General features: G+C 54.4%; 1 protein-coding gene across 5 annotated transcripts in view; it reads left to right on the top strand.

Moving 5' to 3' along the window:
* The window catches only part of NFASC (neurofascin), a 179,309-nt gene that overhangs the window by 103,860 nt on the left and 55,498 nt on the right, over window positions 1-19,951 (top strand). For 2 of the 5 annotated variants that reach the window (XM_087856752.1, XM_087856747.1), the window contains exons 2-6: window positions 2,307-2,487; window positions 9,361-9,466; window positions 11,155-11,351; window positions 11,790-11,912; window positions 14,301-14,471. In XM_087856752.1, coding sequence (XP_087712878.1) covers window positions 2,388-2,487; window positions 9,361-9,466; window positions 11,155-11,351; window positions 11,790-11,912; window positions 14,301-14,471 — 697 coding nt within the window. In that variant the 5' untranslated portion in view covers window positions 2,307-2,387. Of the gene's footprint in view, window positions 1-2,306; window positions 2,488-8,569; window positions 8,588-9,360; window positions 9,467-11,154; window positions 11,352-11,789; window positions 11,913-14,300; window positions 14,472-18,985; window positions 19,037-19,951 lie in introns of all 5 variants that reach the window. The other 3 variants (XM_087856758.1, XM_087856755.1, XM_087856742.1) reach the window with 3 other exon arrangements.

The raw sequence follows: 19,951 nt of genomic DNA, 5'->3' as shown, positions 1-19,951 counted from the left end.
GCCATCCAGGTCCGAAGCATGTGTTCTCCTGAGCTGCCTGCTTGCTTTCTGGAGGAAGCATGAGGTTTTAAAAAAACAAGTGATCCAAGTAGTTTATTTCATTCGGTAAGCCATTTATTTGCTCATTTTTCATCCATCCATCCCATATTTTTGAGTGCCTGCTAGTGTTTTCAGCACCATGTTAAATTCTAGGAATAAACAAGATGAGGCAACTTCCCTATGGAGCCTTCCTTTTTAAATAGGGGATACAGACGAGTGGCTTTTGGAATGAATACAATGAATACAAAGAGACAAGTGCTAGGGCACCTGGGTAGCTCAGTTGGTTAAGCATCAGACTCTTGATTTCAGCTCAGGTCATGATATCAGAGTCCTGAGTTGGAGCCCCCCGTCAGGGTCCACGCTCATCAGGGAGTCTGCTTGAGATTCTCTCTCTCTCTCTTGCTCTCTGCCCCTCCCCACCCCCCTCTTGTGAGCTCTCTCTCTCTCCAAAATAAATAAATAAATAAATCTTTAAAACAGAAGTGGCAAGTGACAATTGCTATAAAATGGGGAGGGGTGTACATGGTGTTGAGGAGTACAGACGAGGGACACACAAGTCATACTTGGCAAATCCTCATGACAGGGCAGATTCAAAGTGTGTTCTCGACAGAAGCTCATCGGTGCAGAAGTCACAGAGTAGGACGCATGAAGGGACCTGGCAGGTGACTGGCGTTGGCTGGAACACAGAACACGGAGGGAGGGTGATGAGAGGTGAGATTGCAGGGGGGCTGCGCTCAGGAGGACATCCGAGCCACGTCGCAGGCTTTAGCTCTCCGGCAGCTGTGAGCTCGTGAGTTTGACTGGGGAGTGGCATACTTGTATCTGCACTTTAGAGAAGGACAACTCTGGTGATGGTGGAGAATGAGTCAAAGGTAAGAGTAGAAGTGGGGAGAGCCCTCAGGAAACTCTTGCGGTCACTGTCATGAACAAAGGTGGAAGCAATGGGAAGGAAGGCAAGTGGTTGGAGTCCAGAAATACACGTGAGGCTGGGGGGCTGCTGTTCAGCCCAGCTTCCAGGAAAGAAACTGCTGCAGTCGGAATCTGAATCCTTTCCCTGGCCCCACGTCCCGGCCCAGGGAAGATGCCCCATCCTCCAGGTCTTCAGAAGGGTAACCTTGTCTCCCAGGAGCCAGCCCTGGAGCCTGCTTCTCTTGCCAACAGCCTCAGGCAGGATAGATGGGAGATGGTGGTGGGGTACAGGGAAGAGAAGAATTCTGGGGGAACCTCCTCCTGCCATCCTCTTTGACTCAGCCCCAGGGCGGAACAGCACACGGCACCCAGTTTGAAGACTCCACGTTTCAGACCCCATGGCAGTCTTCAAGCACCATATCTCAGTGCCTTCTCTTCTTTTCTCAAGTGTGGTTAACATACAGGGTTGTATTAGTTTCAGGTGTACAATATAGTGATTCAGCAATTCTAGACATTACTCCGTGTTCATGAGGATAAGTGTACTCTTAACCCCTTAATCTGTTTCACTCATCCCCCACCCACCTCCCATAGGCCATTCTCTCTCAGGAGGTGGGAAAAAGGGCTGTCTCTTAAAGACTCATTCCAGGCCCCTTGGACAGTCATTTTTAATCAAACATGATTTGTTGTGCTTGAGAATGTGAACATTGGGCTGTCACGGTATCGCTGATTCTACCAACCCACTGGAATCCCCTTCTTCTGGGTCATAGCCTCAGCATTGCCGTTATCTCCAAAGGGACAGCATCAGGGACTGCTGTACCTTTGCGGCACAAAATATCTTCAAAAATCCATTTTTTTAAAAAAAAAGTCCTTTGAGCAACCAGCTTTCACCCGTCTAACGCCACATGACACATAGGGTTCAGAGAAGCTATGATATTGGTGTTTCTTACTGGCCCAGTGCATGGCATCCTCTAGGTGCTGGACCAGTGGGACAGTGTTTTCATGACTCTTCCGTGCAGAGTTGCCCCTCCTTCTAGAACAGTGGTTCTCAGCTGGGAGTGGTTTTGTCCTCCAGGGGACTGTTGGCAATGTCCAGAGACATTTTTGACTGGGGGCAGGAATGGGCTCTTCTGGCATCTAGTGGATAGAGGCCAGGGGTGCTGCTAAGCACCCTGCAACACCCAAGGTCATTGCTCATACAAAGAACTGTGGGTCCGAAATGTCAATAGCACAAGGTTAAGAAACCCTATTTAAGAACATCAGCCTTGAGCAAACCCTTGAGTTCTTTAGGCCCTGTAGGATTCCTAGAACAAACTGCAAGTTCTAGAAGAACTCACTTGGCATTGTATTTCTTTCCACAGCTGAGCTCTGTCCAGGAGGCCCAGTTGGAGCGGCTGGAGGCAGCAAGACCCCGCAGGCCGGGGAGCAGGGAGCGGGGCCCCATGCTGAGGATGGCCAGGCAGCAGCCGCCGCCCTGGGTCCACGCAGCCGTCCTGTTCTGCCTCCTCAGCCTCAGTGGGGCCATCGAGATTCCTATGGACCGTGAGTCCTGCTCCATCCTCTTCTTTGATTCTGCTGATTTGGGGCTGAGGAGTTGGAGGGGAGGGATGGTCAGGGGGGAGTTCAGACCAGCTTTCGGAAAGGCTGGAGCAGATTCTGGACGCAGAGCTGGGTTTCCCTTCCAAGAATGGAGGCAAGCAGGCTTGCATTTGGGAATGTGAGACGAGCTGTGTGGCACGATCTCTGAGGACTGTGGCTGAGCTGATGCTCGCACTGCCTGGAAACTGCTGCGTGGGACCGGAGGTGGCAGAGTTTGCAAGTCTGTGTGTCTGTCACTCAGGAGTTCTTCCCTCCACTCCCTTCCCATGGCCCTCTGCGGTCTTGACTTGCCCATCAGCGTGGAGCTTCCAAGGACCAACTGTAGTGGACAGTTTTTTGCCTTTCTAATATCTGAGCTGGACCCTTGGGCCGTCTTGGCTGGACTAAGTCAGGACGGGTGGCCTGGGGAGGGTTGGGAAGGGAATGATTTTGCAAAAGACTGGGGCTAGATGAAGCATGAAAATAGAGCCCCGTTATAATGCCACTGTGGGAAAACCAGGCGCTCATTCTTAATGTTTGCTTTCACCTCTTCCATGGCAAAGTTGGGAAGTAAGACCCGTGTCATTCTGTGTCCCACGGTGGGGGCGTTATTTGGCCATCAGAGTCATCAAGCAGGGGGCTTCAGATGCCGATCTAGCAGCCCCATCTCTAGCAGCCATATCTGTTGTTACGTTCAGAAGGGGCCTGTGGACTGGCAGCCCCACTCCTTGGCCCCATGTTTAGATGTGTCCTGCATTTGCCACAATTCTGGCCCTTCCATCAGAATGTCTTGGCATTCCAGTGCTCTGATGTGGGCATACTACCTCTGTCGCCTGTTCCCTGCTTCCAGAAATAGATGGGACCCACATGATGCCAAGCCTGACTTGGGTTTTGTCCAGGTGACAGATGTCTGGGGAGGTTTAGAAGAGTGATACAGCCTCCAAGGAGTGCCCACCGAGCTCTTCAAAGCCAGGCCCTGGGACCTGGAGTTAGCCCAGCTTGGAGAAGAGTTGCACATACTTCAGCCCCCTCCTGCCCAACCCTACCAATAATAGCTGCCCAGAGGAGTGGCCTCTTCTGGGTAAGAGAAGACCAGCAGAGACTACAAATTGGATCCAGAAGCAAGATGGGCCAGGTCCCTGCTGCCCTCCCAATAGCCCCAAGTGTGTGTGTGTGTGTGTGTGTGTGTGTGTGTACGCATGTGTATGTATGTGTGTGTGTATTCAGTTGGGGGGGTATCGTGAAAGGAACTGTTCCCATGGAGACCAGCTGCACTGCTAACTCAAGGAAGAGTGTCTCATTAACAATCCCAGGCAGACAGTCTAATAAGGAGCACGATAAGGCCATGTCCCTGGAGAGGAGGGGGGTGCAGAAGAAATTGGGTTATCAAGGAAGTGGTGAAGGCTCATTTCTCTTCTGCTGCTTCTCCTCACTCATTCACCTGCCCCTTTGATCCCTGGGGTTAGTGAGGGAGGGGTTGCTCCAAGATGAACTTGTAAATAGATGGCTTTGACATCTATGTTAGGAATCTGGATTTCTAAAGACCTACTGGAGCAGTGGGCAGGTGACCCAGCAGTGGGGGTCTCCAAAGGACCGCGTGCGGGGCAGAGAGCTGCAGGTGCCCTCACCTCCCCAGCACTGTCTCCCCATCTCCTCAGTGTCTGTGAGGAGGGAGGGCCCTGGAGAGTCCCTGCTTCTGGAACTGTCTTCAAGGAAACGGAGACCCTTGCTTGCTCTGGGTCACACAGCAAACAGGTGCCGGATTCATGAATAGACCCCAGGTCTCTTGACCTCCCACCAGGTTGGCACTCGACACATCTCACGCCCACCTCTGGTAATCCCGCCTTCTTTTAGTTCTTGGAACTTACCGGGGTAGCAGCTGCCGTGCGCCCGGCCGACAGCTCAGTGTTTCAGGAGCATCTCCTGTGATTCTCACAGCGAATCCTTTGCTGACAGTTTACAAAACTGAGGTGCCATTCTCTCCAGCGCCCAAGTGGCACGGCCAGCGCATGACCACAGCCCGTCTCTGAACAAGGAGGGGAATCCTTTTGTGATACCATACCTGGTGCCCCGGCGGTGTCACAGCAGGAAACATGATGCCTTCCCGGAACAGGTGTATTTGAGGTAGCTGCAGGCACAGTGGCCTTAGCGACATCTCCAGAACGAGTCTGCTAAAGCTGAACGCAAGATAAGAGAAGGCCAGCCCTTCAGAGGGGACCCAGTGGCCCTGGGAAGAGGGCCTCTTCAGCCAGGTTTTCCCCTCCTGCTGGGCCAAGCATGACAGGCACCCCCCCCCCCAAGTTACCTGAGCCCATCCTTCCCGCTTACCCTGGGCTGAGGCCCAGTGGGGTGGGCTGGGGAAGATCACACATTCTTTTTCCTCCCCCCCAGAGTTACTGGGGTATTTATTGATATACAACCTATGTGAGCTTAAGGTGTCCAACCTGCTGATTTGCTGCACGTATGTATTGTGAAATGATTGCCACGTGGGTTAGTCTACCCGTCCACCCCTCCCATAATTACCTTGTGTGTAGCAGTAACTTGGAAGATCTACTCCCGAAACAACTCTCAAGTATATAATAGAGCATGTTAATTATATTTGCATGCTGTGCATTCGGCCCCCGGAACTTATCCATCTTATAGCTGGACCTTTATACCCCTTGACCAGCATCTCCCCACTTCCCCCCCCCCCCGCCCCTGACAACCACCATTCCACTCTGTTTCTTTGAGTTTGACTTTTTTTAGACTTGACATAGAGTGAGAACATACCGGAGCTTTCTCTGACTTAACTTCACTTAGCACCATGTCCTCAAGGCCTATCCATGTTGTCACAAAAGGCCAGAGAGATACCTACTGCCCGTGTTCCCTGCCGCGTTGTTCACGATCACCCAGATGCGGGCCAAGTGAAGATCAAGCATTGGAAACATTCCCTGCGTGTTGCCTGGGAGCGGCTGAGGGGGCTCCGGCTGGAGGCTGCACTGTCGGGGGCGCCCTTCTGCTCTCCTGCCCCTTCAGGGGGCAGTATCTGTGCCTTGAAGACTCGGGCATTGCTTCTGCTCTGGGGAGTTTGGGCCCAGCAGGCTTCCTGGAACAGCCCCGGGCTGCAACACAATCCCTCATTGAAACGCTGGCCTCCAGCCCATGCTGCCCTGCCAACAGAGTCACACGCACCCACCTCCCCCCCGCACCCACCCCAAGGAGAACAACGTGACCTTTGAAGAAAGCAAAGGGTCGCCTCATCAACAAGAGTGGGTTTGCCAAAAAGTGAGTTTGCTGGCAGCTCGCCCCTCTGCCCCCCTCCCCACATCGAGGGACTTGGGCATTTTTCTCCTAGGAACCCACAGAGGAGACAATGGGGTGGGAGACACATTTCGTCCTCACTGTCATCCCAAATAGTGCTGCACGATGACCTCAACACACACACACACACACACACACACACACACACACACGTGCGCACACACACACACATTCACACACATTCCATCCTCCAGGGATGTGTGCCAGGGGCTGTAGATATCAGCCAGGGAAAGAGAAGAAGTGCAGGGATAAAGAAACCTTGCAGACGGGGCAGGCCTCTGCCTTACCCCCACAGAGCTCATTGGAAGATTTTCCCTCCACCGTTGAAGCCAAAAGAGCAAACTCATTTTCCACTTGACATCACCAGCAAGTTTTGTAGATGGAGAGAAGGGCAGGTGGTTTGGGGGTTGGGGGAGTGTTACAGGACTAGGTAGGTTTCTCTTGTTCCCACGCGGGCGGTCCTCACCATCATCTCCCTGTGCTGCCTTGTCTTCAGGGTTGGTTGTGTCTCTGAATTAAATTCCTTGGTGACACAATGGTGGTTGCAGATGTCGTGACCTCTTTAGGGAAGTAGACTCTTCAAGAGGGCCCTGGCCTGATTTCACTGTGGTGCTGGGGAGCATCTGGCCAGCTCTGAGAGTCTCCATTCCCCCATGACCTGCCCTCTTACTCACCTTTGTCCGGAATGTCAACGAGAAGAGCATGCTGGGGCCCACCTGGCCAATCCACCTCTCTGGCCAAGGATAGATTTGTAAAAAGAGCTCTAGACCAGACTACAGGAGAGCTGGTCCGCATCCCAGTTCTACAGCAAATTTCCTATGTGCCCTTAACTGAGTGACTTCCCTTCTAAGAATCTGAGATTCCCTGGATAATGTCTAGGGCTCTTTCCATTGAGCCAGCACTTGATTTTTTTAAAAGAGAGGCTTAAAGGCCATGTGGGCAAAGCAGAGCCTCTGCCAGGGCAAGGACAGAGCCCTCCATGGTGTGTGGGGACCCGAGAAGAATCAACTGTGTCTTGAGATGAAGAAACCGCAGGCCTGGGCTGGTGGTCCAAAGAAATAGGTCAAGTGTCACCCCTGCTTCTCCTGAAAATGGCCTCTTCTCCCCACCTGCCCTCCATGCCCAGTTACACTGGCTTTCCAGAATTACCTTTCTCGGGCCCCTGACAGGAAAATCTTATATGGGTGAAGATGCCACTGTGGGGAGCTCCAGGGAGGATGTGTTCAGAAACCACAGATTTCTGCTTTTCCCTGGGACCATTCATTGCTTTTTTTTTTTTTTCAAGGCTGCACCCAGGCAAACGGTAAAGCAGATAAAATGACTTTTCTGTGCCCCAGCAGGTCACACGAGCCTGGCCCACTTGAAAGAATTATTCTGAACCTTTTAGTGCGTCTTACTCAAGACTCACACTTACTGACAGCATGTGCATGGCAGGGACTCCTTCCTGCCACACTCCGCCTTTCCTCCCTGATGCCTGTCTTCTATCTCTGGACTCTACTGGAACCTCTTGGTCCTGCCTTAACTCTGCCTTCTCCACGCCGCCCCCTCCCTGGGCCCCTAAGCTCCTTTTCCACATCTCACTGTGGCTGATTCAGGAAGCTTCGAGGTCACCTGAGCTTACCCGCAGCCTCTGCTTTCCCCTGAAAAAGTCAGCCCACAACACCAACCCGTCCCTGACATCAGCGCCCGCGTAGAAGAAGCCTGGCATAGGGCTTCATGCTACAACCATCAAGAAAAGGCCTCTTACAAAGTTACAGAAACACATGTTCTCTTTTCTGCAAATTGTAAACCAAGGCCTTCTCCCCCAGAAAGTTCATTGCCATCGAAAGTCTTGCTGTCTGTAATGTGGTACCCGGCCCACCAGCATCAGCACCACCTGGCGGCTTGTCAGAAATGCAGGATCTGCTCAGTCGGAGCCTGCATTCTAACCAGACCAGCCCCCCAGGTGATTCATATATTTGTCACAGTTTGAGAAGCCCACCCTCAAATCTGCTCATACCTGTACACGGGCCATGCACGTCTCAGGTGAGGGCTGGGGGAGACTTGTGCTACCTGCTTCTTTATCTTTTCCGTTAAAAGCACAGAAAGGAGTGGTGGGCTCCACTTCATCCCTGCAGGTGTTTGGAAGAGGGATTTCCGTAGCACAATGTACTTCTGCCACGAGCAGAGCCACAGTGATTCATCGGTCCCTAGAATTTTCCATAGGGTAGGCAAGAAGGTGCTTGCATGTGTGACAGAGGGGCAGGTGCAGTGGGAGGAGTGAGGCCTGGGCCCTTGGGGATTTGCTCTGGAGCCCTGGTTTAGATCTGCTGCCGCCCAGGCTTCTTAGACCCACATCAATGGCCAGGGAGCCCGCTTTCCTCAATGGCGTCTAGAGAGGATGGGCAGCGTCTTCAGAGCTGGCCTCTTTCAAGCAGCCTTGTCACTTTTGATATTTGGACTTCCGTGGTGACGTCATTTGGTCAGAGGCTGGCCTTTCTGCTCAGCTGTGTGCTTTGAGCTCCCTGTGAAGGTGTCACCTCTTCCACAAAGCCCTCCCTGGGACTGTCCCCACCTCTGTGTGGCTGTCCCTCTGAGCCCTGCAGCCAGGAGCAGAGAGCCCAGGCGCCGTGCCCTGCCCAGGCTGGCCTCAGCGTTCCCTCTGTAGGCTGGGGCGTCAGCAACCTGGGCGAGTAGCCCGACGCGATAACCTCTAACCGATGTCTTCTTTTCTCCCCTCACAATGCTAACCCACCGGAACTAACAGCAAGCATTCAGAATGAGCGTAAGTGCCCCGGGCGCCTCTCTGCACTTGTGCTTCTGGGAGGAAGGAGGGCCGCAAGGAGGGGTGGGAGAAGACCAAGTGAGGAGATACCGGTGGGGGGGATTAGCCACCTCTCCGCCCTGCCTTGACTTCTTGACACCGGAGGCCTGGTGGTGCGGCCGCTTGCCCCACGGGCAGGGAAGCCGCTCATCCAGAACAGCCTGTTGCCGGGAACGGCAGAGGCGCAGGTGGGTACGAGGGGCCGTTGCTCCCCGTGCTCCGGGGGCCGGCACAGGAGCACCACGGGGAACGTTGGAGGTGGGGGCCAAGAGTGAGAGGAGCTGGCTCTCTGGCATGCGGACAAGACCCTGGGGACTTGAGCCTCTGAGCTCCAGCATCACCAGAGTTTGGCCATCCATTGACCCTCAGGGCTCAGAACTCCTGGCCACAGGGTTCTGGAAAGCTAGCTGCTCTGCGTTCCTTGATTCGTTCAGTAAATGTGTCTCAAGAACTCTCGTGCACTAAGCACTGTACTAAGCGTTGGGATAGAAGAATGGGTAAAACAGAAGTTTCTCGTAGGGATTCCATGAGATCTTAAAGGGATTCTTCTTATGCTCAGTCCTTGCCATAACCCCCTTTCCTGCGTCCCCGTTGAAGGAGCTGGGTCCCTGGCATGGGGCACTGCCCACCCCCTGCTTGCCTGCTTGTCACGTGGCTCCTGAAGCTCTTCCTTTCAGCCATTCCCCCAGCCAGGGCCCCAAAGCCCTGACCACCCCCCGTTTGTGCTGTTGCAGTATCCCAGCCCCCAACAATCACCAAGCAGTCAGTGAAGGACCACATCGTGGATCCCCGCGATAACATCTTGATTGAGTGTGAAGCAAAGGGGAACCCTGCCCCCAGGTGAGTGCCCTGGCAGGTAAATCCAAGCCTCCCCAACCCCCCCCACCCCTGCAAAGAGGTACTGAAACCACGCCCTGGCCCCCGAGCACAGTTGAAGCAACTGAAAATTTTAAATTATCCAGCAGACACTTCTTGGATACCTACTAGGTGGAAAGTACAATTCAGAGAACTAAGAAATTTAGTTTCCTGATGAGGAGGCTGGGGTCCAGAAGTCTTAAGTGGCTTAAGGTCACACCATGAAGCCACGACTAGATACTAAGTTTTCTGACTGTTGGTGTCACACATTCTTTCCGCTGCCTTATGTCCCCAACATCCCCCCACCGCCCATGCCTAGCTTATCGGAAGTTCCTCTTGCTATCTAACTTGAGTCTTTCATTCTGAGCGCATCTCGGCTTGTGAGCGCATCAGCATCAAACGAGGCGTCGGCAGACAGAGCTGAAGGCCTGTGGCGGGCAGGTTGAGCTAGGTGTTGCTGGCCACGCCGTCTCGTTAGAGCACCTCCCTGCCCTTCAGAGAGGGTCCCACGTCCTCATGAAGGGAAGTGAAGTGGGAGCACAGAGATAGGACGTACCTTTGCCAAGGTCACCCCGCTTGAAAGGGGGCAGAGCCTGGATTTAAACGCAGGCCTCTGATGGCACCCCGCCTGCCTGCCACCCCCTCCCAGGCCAGGTTTGTTTCTACCAAACAGAAGACACTGGAGATGTAGAGATGTTTCGCTCTTTGTCCCCCACCTTCAAAGCAGCCACAGCCTGCACCGTTCAGACCAGACATGACCGGACCCCATGCAGGGCGTCTGTTAGGAGCAACGAGGCAGGGCGGAACCTCGGGTGTATGGCAGCCTCCCTCTGCCCACCCCCCGCCCAGTTTGCATGAGCCCGAGAGCAAGCAGGGCCTCTCTCATCCAGGCTGGAAGAAGCAGGTCACCTGGGAGGGTCAGGCAGGGCATAGATGGCCTTCTGAAGTTTGGTCTTCCCACCATGGTTCCTCTGAAGGGACAGTGATTCCATGACGCTGAGCAGCCACGACTGCTCCGGCTTCTCCAAAGGTTCTGGCCTGGGCAGCTGCAGATGCATCCCCCACCCCCGGAAGCAAAAGGAGATTCTAACCTCTTCACCCCTGGGATCAGTGTTAGGAAGGCTGCTGGGTCTTTCCAAGCTGCCGCTCCTGGGCTATGGTGTGCGGCCACTGCTTTATACTCTGCACCCCCTGGGCGGGGGCACAGATAGCCTGAGCCAGAGCTAGCTGCCTAGTGTGCTTGGCTCGGTGAAATACGAATTTGGGTTTGCATTCCTAGTCGGAGGCTGGGATGCCCTGGGCGGAAGCCGCAGCTGACTCTGGATTTTATAAAACTCAAAGGCCCTGCCTGCTCCTGCAAAGAACATAATCCCCCAGTGGCTGCTTGGATGCCTCTCACTTGCAGCCGTGACTGCCTGCCTCGGCTGGGTGAAAGCACTAATGTCAGGAACCCGCCCCAGAGCTTCACCCGTGCCTGTGACCTGGGACTCTGCATTTTATCCCGCTTCCCAGCTAGTGCTGCCCCTTAGCCAGGGTGGGGACGCACTGGTATGGAGGTGTGGTTATGGAACTGGGCCAGGGACCATGGCCCTGAGGGTCTCGCCTGGAGCCCGGAGCCCAACCTGGTCCTCTCCGTTGTCCCTGCTTCTCCCCCCACCCCCCACTGTCCACAGCTTCCACTGGACTCGAAACAGCAAGTTCTTCAACATCGCCAAGGACCCCCGGGTGTCCATGAGGAGGCGGTCTGGGACCCTAGTGATCGACTTCCGCAGTGGGGGGCGGCCCGAGGACTATGAGGGGGAGTACCAGTGTTTCGCCCGCAACAAATTTGGCACGGCCCTGTCCAATAGGATCCGCCTGCAGGTGTCCAGTGAGTAGCGCGGTGGGACTGGCATGCCCTGCTCCTGGAGCCGGGGGGAGGGGAGGGGCGGGCATGGAGGGTCTTTCCAGAAGGGCCGCCCCTGCCCTTGGCCGATCGGTGCCTTGGTGCCCTGCATGTCCTGCTCACTGCTCTGCCTCTGAGCAGGGCGACACCTGGCCCTGCTCAAAAAGATTCCTTGGAAAGGAGGCTTCCAAGCCAGAGTCTTGAACTTCACCGGCACTCCGGGCACGGGAGGAGAGGAAGGAGAGAGAAGGCCTGTCTTCTCTTGCTGCACCTGGCCCAGACTCACGGACCGTCTCCGCCCGCTCCCTTGTTTTCCCATTTGCCCTTCTGCTTTTCCTCCTTGTATGCCTGCCTCTAGCCGAGCTCCTGGCTCCTTGCCCTCCATCACCCCCGCTTCATGCTCCTCTGTCTGATTCTCCCCAGAGTCCCCCCTGTGGCCCAAGGAAAACCTAGACCCTGTCGTGGTTCAAGAGGGCGCTCCCCTGACGCTGCAGTGCAACCCCCCACCCGGACTTCCGTCCCCAGTCATCTTCTGGATGAGCAGCTGTGAGTCTTGGGGGCCTGGCGTTTGATTTCTACTTTCCTCTTAGGGAGTGGGGCGGGTGTGACAAATGGGAGGGGCTTGCCCAAGGCTGGAAGACCTTGACTTGTGAGAAGCAGGTGCAAGGGGGCCACACGACTGAAAACACATCGAGAGGCGGCTCAGGCCGTTTTCCTAGCCCAGCTGCTATTAGCTGTGTGATCTTGAGCAAGTTGCTTAACATCTCTGGTCCTCAGTTGGCTCCTCTGGAAAAAAAAATAGGGCTAATACTTGTACTTATCTAATAGGATCATTGTGAGGATAAATGAGTTAATACATCCAAAGTACTGATAACAGAACCAGACACACAGTAAGTGCTGAGTAATACTGGTGATGAAGAACAGCACGAAGAAAGGAAAGAAGAGGAAGAGGAGAAACTGTCAATAAGCCAATTGACAATTTGGTCAGTTTGGATTTACTAAGTGCTGCCCTCCAAGGACAGAGAGGCCACAGGAATGAAACCTTTGATAAAGGAGCGACAGGGAGACGGGATGTTTGTAGCAGGGGCAAAGTATTGTCACTGAGAGCTTGTCCTGTTTCATTTTGGACTGAGTCATTTAACCACTCTGGATCTCAGTTTCTTCCCACGTTTTCAATCGGAGTAAGTGGGGGCGTGTTATAAAGGTGCCCAGAGCATTGCTAGCTATCTGTGTCTTCCTGGTTTCCCTCCCCCTCCTCTATACGTGCCCCCCTCCCCCTCGTCTATCCATCCATCGTCAGTCTATAGATCTGCCTGCCTGCTTAGCATCCGTCATCCTCCATCCCTGAGTTTTTACCAGCCTGTTTCCAAAAGAGGCAGGGTAGTGAGCTGTTTTGCAGAGAGAGTATGGCTTTGTGCTCACCCCTTGTCTCGCTCTTTGTCATCCCGGTGCATGTGCGTGGGGAAGGCTGCCTGGCCACAGGCTGGAGGGTTGGTGGGTTCACTAACCGTTCAGACTTTCTCGTCCCTTGAATCACACCTGTCACCACCTTATGTCAACGCTGCCTCCTGAGCAGATCTCATGACCCTCCTCTTTCCATCATTGCTGGCATCTCCCCAGTGCAGGCCACCACCAGCTTTTCCCTAGGTGGCAGTAATCATCTGTAACTGGCCTCCCGGTCTTTCTAAAAACATAAATCTGATCATTTCATTCATATGCTCCCCGCCCTTTACTGGCTCCTCCATCACCTCGGACAAGGTCCAGACTTCTTTCCCTTCCTGATCTAGTTCCCTCTGCCTCCCTGGCCTTTCTCCTACCCCCTGCCCCGGCTGTGTGTTCTTAACCTTTAGCACCCACTGTTCCTGCTGCTTGGAAACCTCCTAGGGCCCCTGTCTCTTCTGTCTGGTGTCATGGAGCCTCCAAGGCGGAGCTCAGGGCCCCCTGGCAGGGACTCTGTGCTCCTCCTCTCAGCTCATCCCCTTCTGATCCGGGCTTCCCACTCACCACATTGCGTAGCAGTGATTTCTTCATCTACCGCCTCTTTTGGCTGCAGGCTCCTTGAGGGCAGGAACTTGTCTTACTCATCACTCTTTCATCAATCCCGGGCACAGTGCCTGGCACACAGTAGGCCTGCAGGTAATCTTTGATAATAAGTTATTTGAAGAACTGATCAGCCCATCGTTGGAAAGTCAGCATCATTAACCTTGCGTTTAAAAACTGGTGACTTAATAAACAATTGTGGGGGATGGGAGGGAGTCAGCTATGAATGGTCAGCCTGACAAATACGCTTTGACGAACCCAGTAACCTGCAGACCTGATCATTTGAATTGACATCTGATGCTTCGAAAATCATAGATAATGTAGTCCACATCCTCAGCTGTTCCCATGATGTCATTAATTCTAAAAAGCACCATGTTCACCTTTTAATATCTCAAAAATTAGAAAGCTTCCTACAAAATCGATGGTGTGCATCATTGATCAGTACGTACCTTACAATTATAATTGGCAGGGCCTTTCTCTTTCCTGGTGGGAGTGAGGGCGTAAAAAAGAAAACAAGTGAATTTGACTCCTGGCTTGGGGAGCCTCTGAAGGATTGTGCTCCCTCCCTTCGGTTCGGGGCCCATCGGAGCTTTCGTGACGTGAATAGGAGCTAGAAAAGTCTGGTCACCGAGTGTGGGCGTGGGGGGCAGACGGTCCGAATCTAAATCCTCCTCTTCCCTCACTGCTTTTCAACCCAGGACACGTTAAATCCACTGCTTTCTTATCTGTAAAATGGGAATAACCTTCCCTCAGAGTTGAGAGGATGAGACGGAATCATATTGAGCTCCTGGCCCCACCCAGTGCTCTGCAGGTGCTCAGTCGCCAGACCGATCACGACGGTCACTCCTGTGACCGCGACCGCTAACCTCCGTCTGTACGTCTGCTTCCTTACAGCCATGGAGCCCATCACGCAAGACAAGCGCGTCTCTCAGGGCCATAACGGCGACCTGTATTTCTCCAACGTGATGCTCCAGGACACGCAGACAGACTACAGCTGCAACGCGCGTTTCCACTTCACGCACACCATCCAGCAGAAGAACGCCTTCACCCTCAGGGTCCTCACCAGTAAGTGCGGGTCCCGGCCCGGGGCTGGGAGCCAGGGGCGGAAGCCCACGGCGCCCGAGGAGCCCCGGGTACCTGTGTCGGGGGCCCCCGAGGCTGACCCAGACATCCTTCCAGCTCACGGTGCCCGAGGAGCCCCGGGTACCTGTGTCGGGGGCAGCCTTGTCCCCGAGGCTGACCCAGACATCCTTCCAGCTCATGGCGCCCGAGGAGCCCCGGGTACCTGTGTCGGGGGCAGCCTTGCGCCCGAGGCTGACCCAGACATCCTTCCAGCCCACGGCGCCCGAGGAGCCCCGGGTACCTGTGTCGGGGGCAGCCTTGCGCCCGAGGCTGACCCAGACATCCTTCCAGCCCACGGCGCCCGAGGAGCCCCGGGTACCTGTGTCGGGGGCAGCCTTGCGCCCGAGGCTGACCCAGACATCCTTCCAACTCACGGCACCTGAGCTACTTCGGCGGCTCTGAAACCACCTCTCTTGACTCTGAAGCCTTGAGCTAAACTTGGTCCTACTCTGAGTCAGTGCTTCTCAAGCTTTGGGGTCGGTCCCAATCATCTGGCCAATGGGGCAGCCATCCCCGGCCCAGCCCCGAACCTGCCTCCACGGTCCCAGCCTCCGTGTCTTCCCTTAGCTCTCCAGGTGCTCGGGACACAGCAGCATCGGAGAAGCACTGCTTTCAGTGGTCACCCGGCATCTCTTCCGGGCCCTCAGCTTAAGATTTTCCTTTCTATCTAGGCCCCGTTTGGTTGTCTGTACTTCTAGAAATAAAGCCACCGTACAGAATATCCGCATGAGCAGGGACCCCAACATGAACTGTGTTTGATGCTGGACCACATGGGTTGCCCACATTTGCTAGCTGCAGATTTACGTTCTAGTTTTATTTGTTTTCATTTGTATTTCCTGATTCTGTTGGCTGGTACCAAGGGGAGTCAGCGTTGCCTGACCCAGGATAGTGTGGGTAGCCCTCCGCAGAGGAGAGAACCGAGTAGTCAGTTCCCAGACACGCTGCTTGCCGGGGACTCGCCAGCCTGGAGCTCTGGCTGTGAGTCCTCAGCCTGCCTAGGACACTGAATTCCAGGTGGCTGTGCTCGTTCGCACTGTGGATTCATAACAGGCCTTCTATAGAGGAGCCCCCTCCCCCCCAAAAGACCTTGGTCAGTCTGAGTCAGCTGTGGCTGCTGTTTTCCACACCAGGGACAGTGGTGGTTGTGGGGGAAGCCAAGCAAAGGGTACCATGTGGGCGCTGGCAGCTGCCCCAGGTCGCAGAAGAGAGCCTGAACCCCGGCATCCCCGAGCCCACACGTCTCTGGGGGGAGAGGCCAGGAGAGCTTGCTCCTCAGTCAGGACAGCTGGGAGCCTGGTCTTCTTTCCTCAGCTGCCCCTGCCAGTGACAGAAGCAGGTGGTGCTGAGAGCCCCAGCCCCACACTCCGTCTCCACCCGGCATCGAGGTGGACCCACAAGAGGCAGCTTCCTTCTTGTTCCCCTTCTCCTGTGTGGGAGTTTTTTCTCTCCTTTTCATTGTCTTCCCTTTGCTTTCTCACCTCTTTCTTATTTCCCTCCCTCCTTCTTCCTTTCTTCTTTTTGCCTCTCATCTTCCCTCTCTCGGGACCCCATCGACCCTCCTCTGGCACCCCCACTTCTGCAGCTTCCCACACAGCTCTTCTGAATTGGAGTCGGGCTGCCCGCAATTTGCTAACCAACAGGATGGCCGGAAACCCCCGGGATAATCCCCCACATGCTCTTGGCAGTAGACCCAGCTTCGGTCTACTTTGCTGTCCCCTCGCTGGCCTTCTTATTCCGGACCCAGGCCCAGAGGGGACCCTTGGAGAAGAAAGTGGGGTTGTCTGAAGTGTCTCAATGCACGTCAGGAGCGATCGCCTGCCAGCTGGCTGAGCTGCGGAGGACAGTGTGGGCTGCCCAGGACCTCAGAGTGGCCTCCGGAGCCAGGATTGGGCTGGCAGCATGGGGCGGTGAGGGCGGCAGGAGCATCGAGGAAGACGCTCGCTGAGCTGATCCCTGGACGGTCCTCAGTGCCATCACCCGGCTTCCTCTCTGCCTGCCCAGTGCGATGCTTAAAGTCAGACTCCTGTTTGGGGACTGAGTCAGGTGACCTTCTGCGGTCCTGGGCAGAGGCCTTCAAGGTCACACAGGGTAGAGGCAGGGAGGTGGAGGTGCTAAGGAGCCTTCCTTAGGGGAATTGGGCAGTTAGAGATTTTCAACAACATTTAGAAATTGGGCTTTCCAGAAACATCCTTTTCTCTACCAGAGGAGGTAAGGGCTGTTTGTTTCTGCTTCATTTCTGGGTCCCCCCACTCCACTGAAAACTCTTTGCTCCAAACGCAGGGACCTCCCCCAGGTGATGGGAACAGAGCCCTGTCTGCTTCCTGGAGTTCTCCCAGGGGCAGCTTTGGCCAGGAGCAAGTTCTGGGCATCTGAGCCAGCCCCGAATTGGGTACAGTTGTTTAAAATAGCACAGTTGTGCTCTCTCTGCTTTCCTGCCTGGAAAGGACACAGGCTCTTCCTTGTACCTTCAGAACCAGGTCTGGGGGTGGGAGGCAAAACAGCCAAGCTGGGACCGCTTCAACGTCTCCTCACCGAGGGTTTCCGTCACAGTTTGCCCCTTGGGGGAAGACGCCAATCGCATTTACCTACATTTAAGGAAATGTAGGGGAGAAAGTTATCGAATATAAAACGCTGGGCGATCCGAAACTATTTTTAAAATTTGTTTTGGGATGCCGTCAAAGACAAACAGGGGAGTGAGACTTACAGAGAGCTGACGCACCTGTCCCGCTTTGCCCGCACCGGAACATGTCCCTCTGGTGAGCATGGCGAGGGGAGGGCAGACTGCGGAGCACTAGCCCTGCTTCCTCTTCGTGTCTGCTGTCTAAGTGCCCCTCTTAGGAGGCAGGAAGTCTCCCTGAATTCCTCAGACAGGCTGCTTCTAGAATTCACAAACTGGGAGATCAGTTCCAGGCTTGGGTCTCTTCTCTGGAAAGAGAGCAGTTCTATTTCACCTGGTGGCGTGGGAGCTTGGGAGCATGAAGCCAAGGCCCTTTAAGCTGTGTGCCCCTGTCCTCCCCCCAGAGAGGAATGTCCCCTCCCTCCCGAGGGCATCCTCAGCCCCTCCTCCCTTCTGCCACCCTGCCTCTCCATTCCACGGCAGGTTGGTTCCCACCCTTAGCTCCGACGAACCCAAGCTGACTTCCCAGACAGGCTCGGTCTTGCAACACACTCCATCTTAAGGGATAGTTCTGAGTAATACAAACCTCCCTATGGGGCTTTAAGCACGTTGGGGAAGCCGTGCAGTACGGGTCCTAGCAAAGAGTGCATGCGGCCTCTGAGATCGGTTTTAACAGGAGTTGATCTGTCTTCAAACATGCAAATACTCGGCACGGCGCCTTACCTCCCTCAGATGCTTGCTTGGACCGTGTCCGGCTTCTCAGGGCTGTCTGCTTGGCTTCCACTCGGCTGTGCCATCCCCCACCCCCTGCGGGTGCCGTCAAAACTTGAACCCGGTAGCTGGACAGGGATAGCGGTAGAAGAATGAAAAGCCTAGTCTTGGCAGGCCTAAGTGCCCTATTCCAGAACGTCTTTCACTGAGGATTAAATGCCCAGCAGTCTTAATTACCTAACATTGGAACCAAAGGCACCCGTCTGCTCCTTAAGGAATGACTTCAGCCCAAGCCAGTCTAGGAGCTCTGAACCTCCAGCTTAGTCCATGGGCCTTTCCCATCCAAGTGTAGAACACTGAGCCCATATACTCCCTCTCTCCTGTCCAGGCTCCCTTTCTGTTTCGAAAAATCTGAACCACAATCTGGCTCTTTCTGCCTCCCTGGAGCACTCCCGGCCTCCCCAGGAGGGCTTTGCCACCAGAGACATCTCAGAGACCAGGGTGGTGCCCACTGGTCAGGTGGGGGGGCTGGTCAGGTGGGGGGCTGCTTGCTGCTGGTCGGCCCACGATCGCTGGGCGCTGCCAAGGGTCCCTCTGTCCCTCTCTCTCAGTTGATGAACTGTATCTCTTGGACTGTCTTCTCTCACTGACCTCCCCCCTTTGTACCTTAGCTTCTGCCCAGGGAGGGCTTTGCTCCTTGCCTCGGGGCTCACTCACACTCCTTTCTCTTTAGCTGCCCTGGGAGCTGGCCTGATCCAGAGTCCTGGGAACTGAGGATTTTGATGGGAAGTTGTTCAAAAGACCGCTTCGGGATACCACTAATCCTTATTTGTTTGAAATACAGTAGGATCAAGCCATTAAAGGTCAAGCCTAATTTCTTTCATTAAAAAGAAATTTCTTTTATTATTGCCTTCTTTTGCAGGATTTAACCTTTTCTTCCCTTTTTTGGGCTGTTTTATGTTGCTTGTTCTTCACCAAGCACCTTTCCTTTCCAAATATGCCGAGTCGTTCCTTTGCAAAATCCCCGGTCGTTTTCTGTGGCTTTGCATTTCTGTTGTTCTCTCCCTGTTTATGCCTCCATGAGCTCTCCGTGGCCTCCTGTTCGCTCACCCTCTTTTGTTTATTGCAGACAACCCCTATAATGACTCGTCCTTAAGAAACCACCCTGACATGTACAGTGGTGAGTCGCTGCGGTAACCTTGGGAGTAACCTTGCCTGTCCTAACCCCAGTTTGCCTAACTTGACTGATACCGTGTCTCATTAACTCACATCGGTGGCAGGGCTGACAGTGGGCCAGACCAGGGTGCCAAGGGGCCCCCTTCCGGACACTGCTCTCCGGGAGGACGGTGGCCCGTGGGGGACTTTGAGGTAGCTCACGTGGTGCTGTGTTTCCCGGAACGTGCAAGTCGCCAGTTGCTGAAATCTGGACAGGTTGGTCAGACCAGAGTAGGACTCCAAAAGAGCGTCTTGGAGGGCCCCATAGAAACGTAGGAATCTGTGGTGGGTGGATGGAAAATACCCGAGGAGAGGGGAGTCCGCACAGTGAGGAGGAAACAGGGAGTCTGGTTCCTGTTAGCGGTTTAAAGGACGCAAAAAGCTTTGTGATATAGTTAGTTAACTCGTCGTAAGTGTCTGGTTGTGACCTGCCTGCCTTGGAATCTAGCCTGAGTTACGGGGGGTACCATTTCACCAGCCCCATGTCTCTTTAAAAGCCCTCTGAGAAAAATGAGTAAGAGTCCAGCTCTGAGTTCTCTTTGAAGGTAAGAATAAGGGAAGGTGGGCCACGCCTGGTCTCTGTTGCCTGGGCGGCTTCTCTCCTGCAGCGCGTGCAAAGCCAGTGGCCACCAGTCCGCACACTTGCAAGTCTGGGAACAGTTTCCGTGAGACATATTTCTAACTCATTGCACAACTGGTTGCTCAAGCTGATTAGTAGGGTAATTGGCTATTTCCACACCTGAGCCCCCGCCTCCCCCCACCATGGCTCAAGAATGTCTTGTTTTCCTTGAGCAGCCAGAGGGAACAGTCATTTGCTGGCTTTGGCGAGGCAGCTGGCCCCCATCATCAGTTATGCCTCGGAAGCTGAGTCTGCAGGTCC

Source organism: Ursus americanus, chromosome 2, assembly GCF_024610735.1.
Source record: "Ursus americanus isolate L20-20 chromosome 2, mUrsAme1.1.p, whole genome shotgun sequence".
In the NCBI taxonomy this organism is placed as follows: domain Eukaryota; kingdom Metazoa; phylum Chordata; class Mammalia; order Carnivora; family Ursidae; genus Ursus; species Ursus americanus.
The sequence above is the reverse complement of the archived record's forward strand: the minus strand, read 5'-3'. Positions and strand labels throughout refer to the sequence as shown.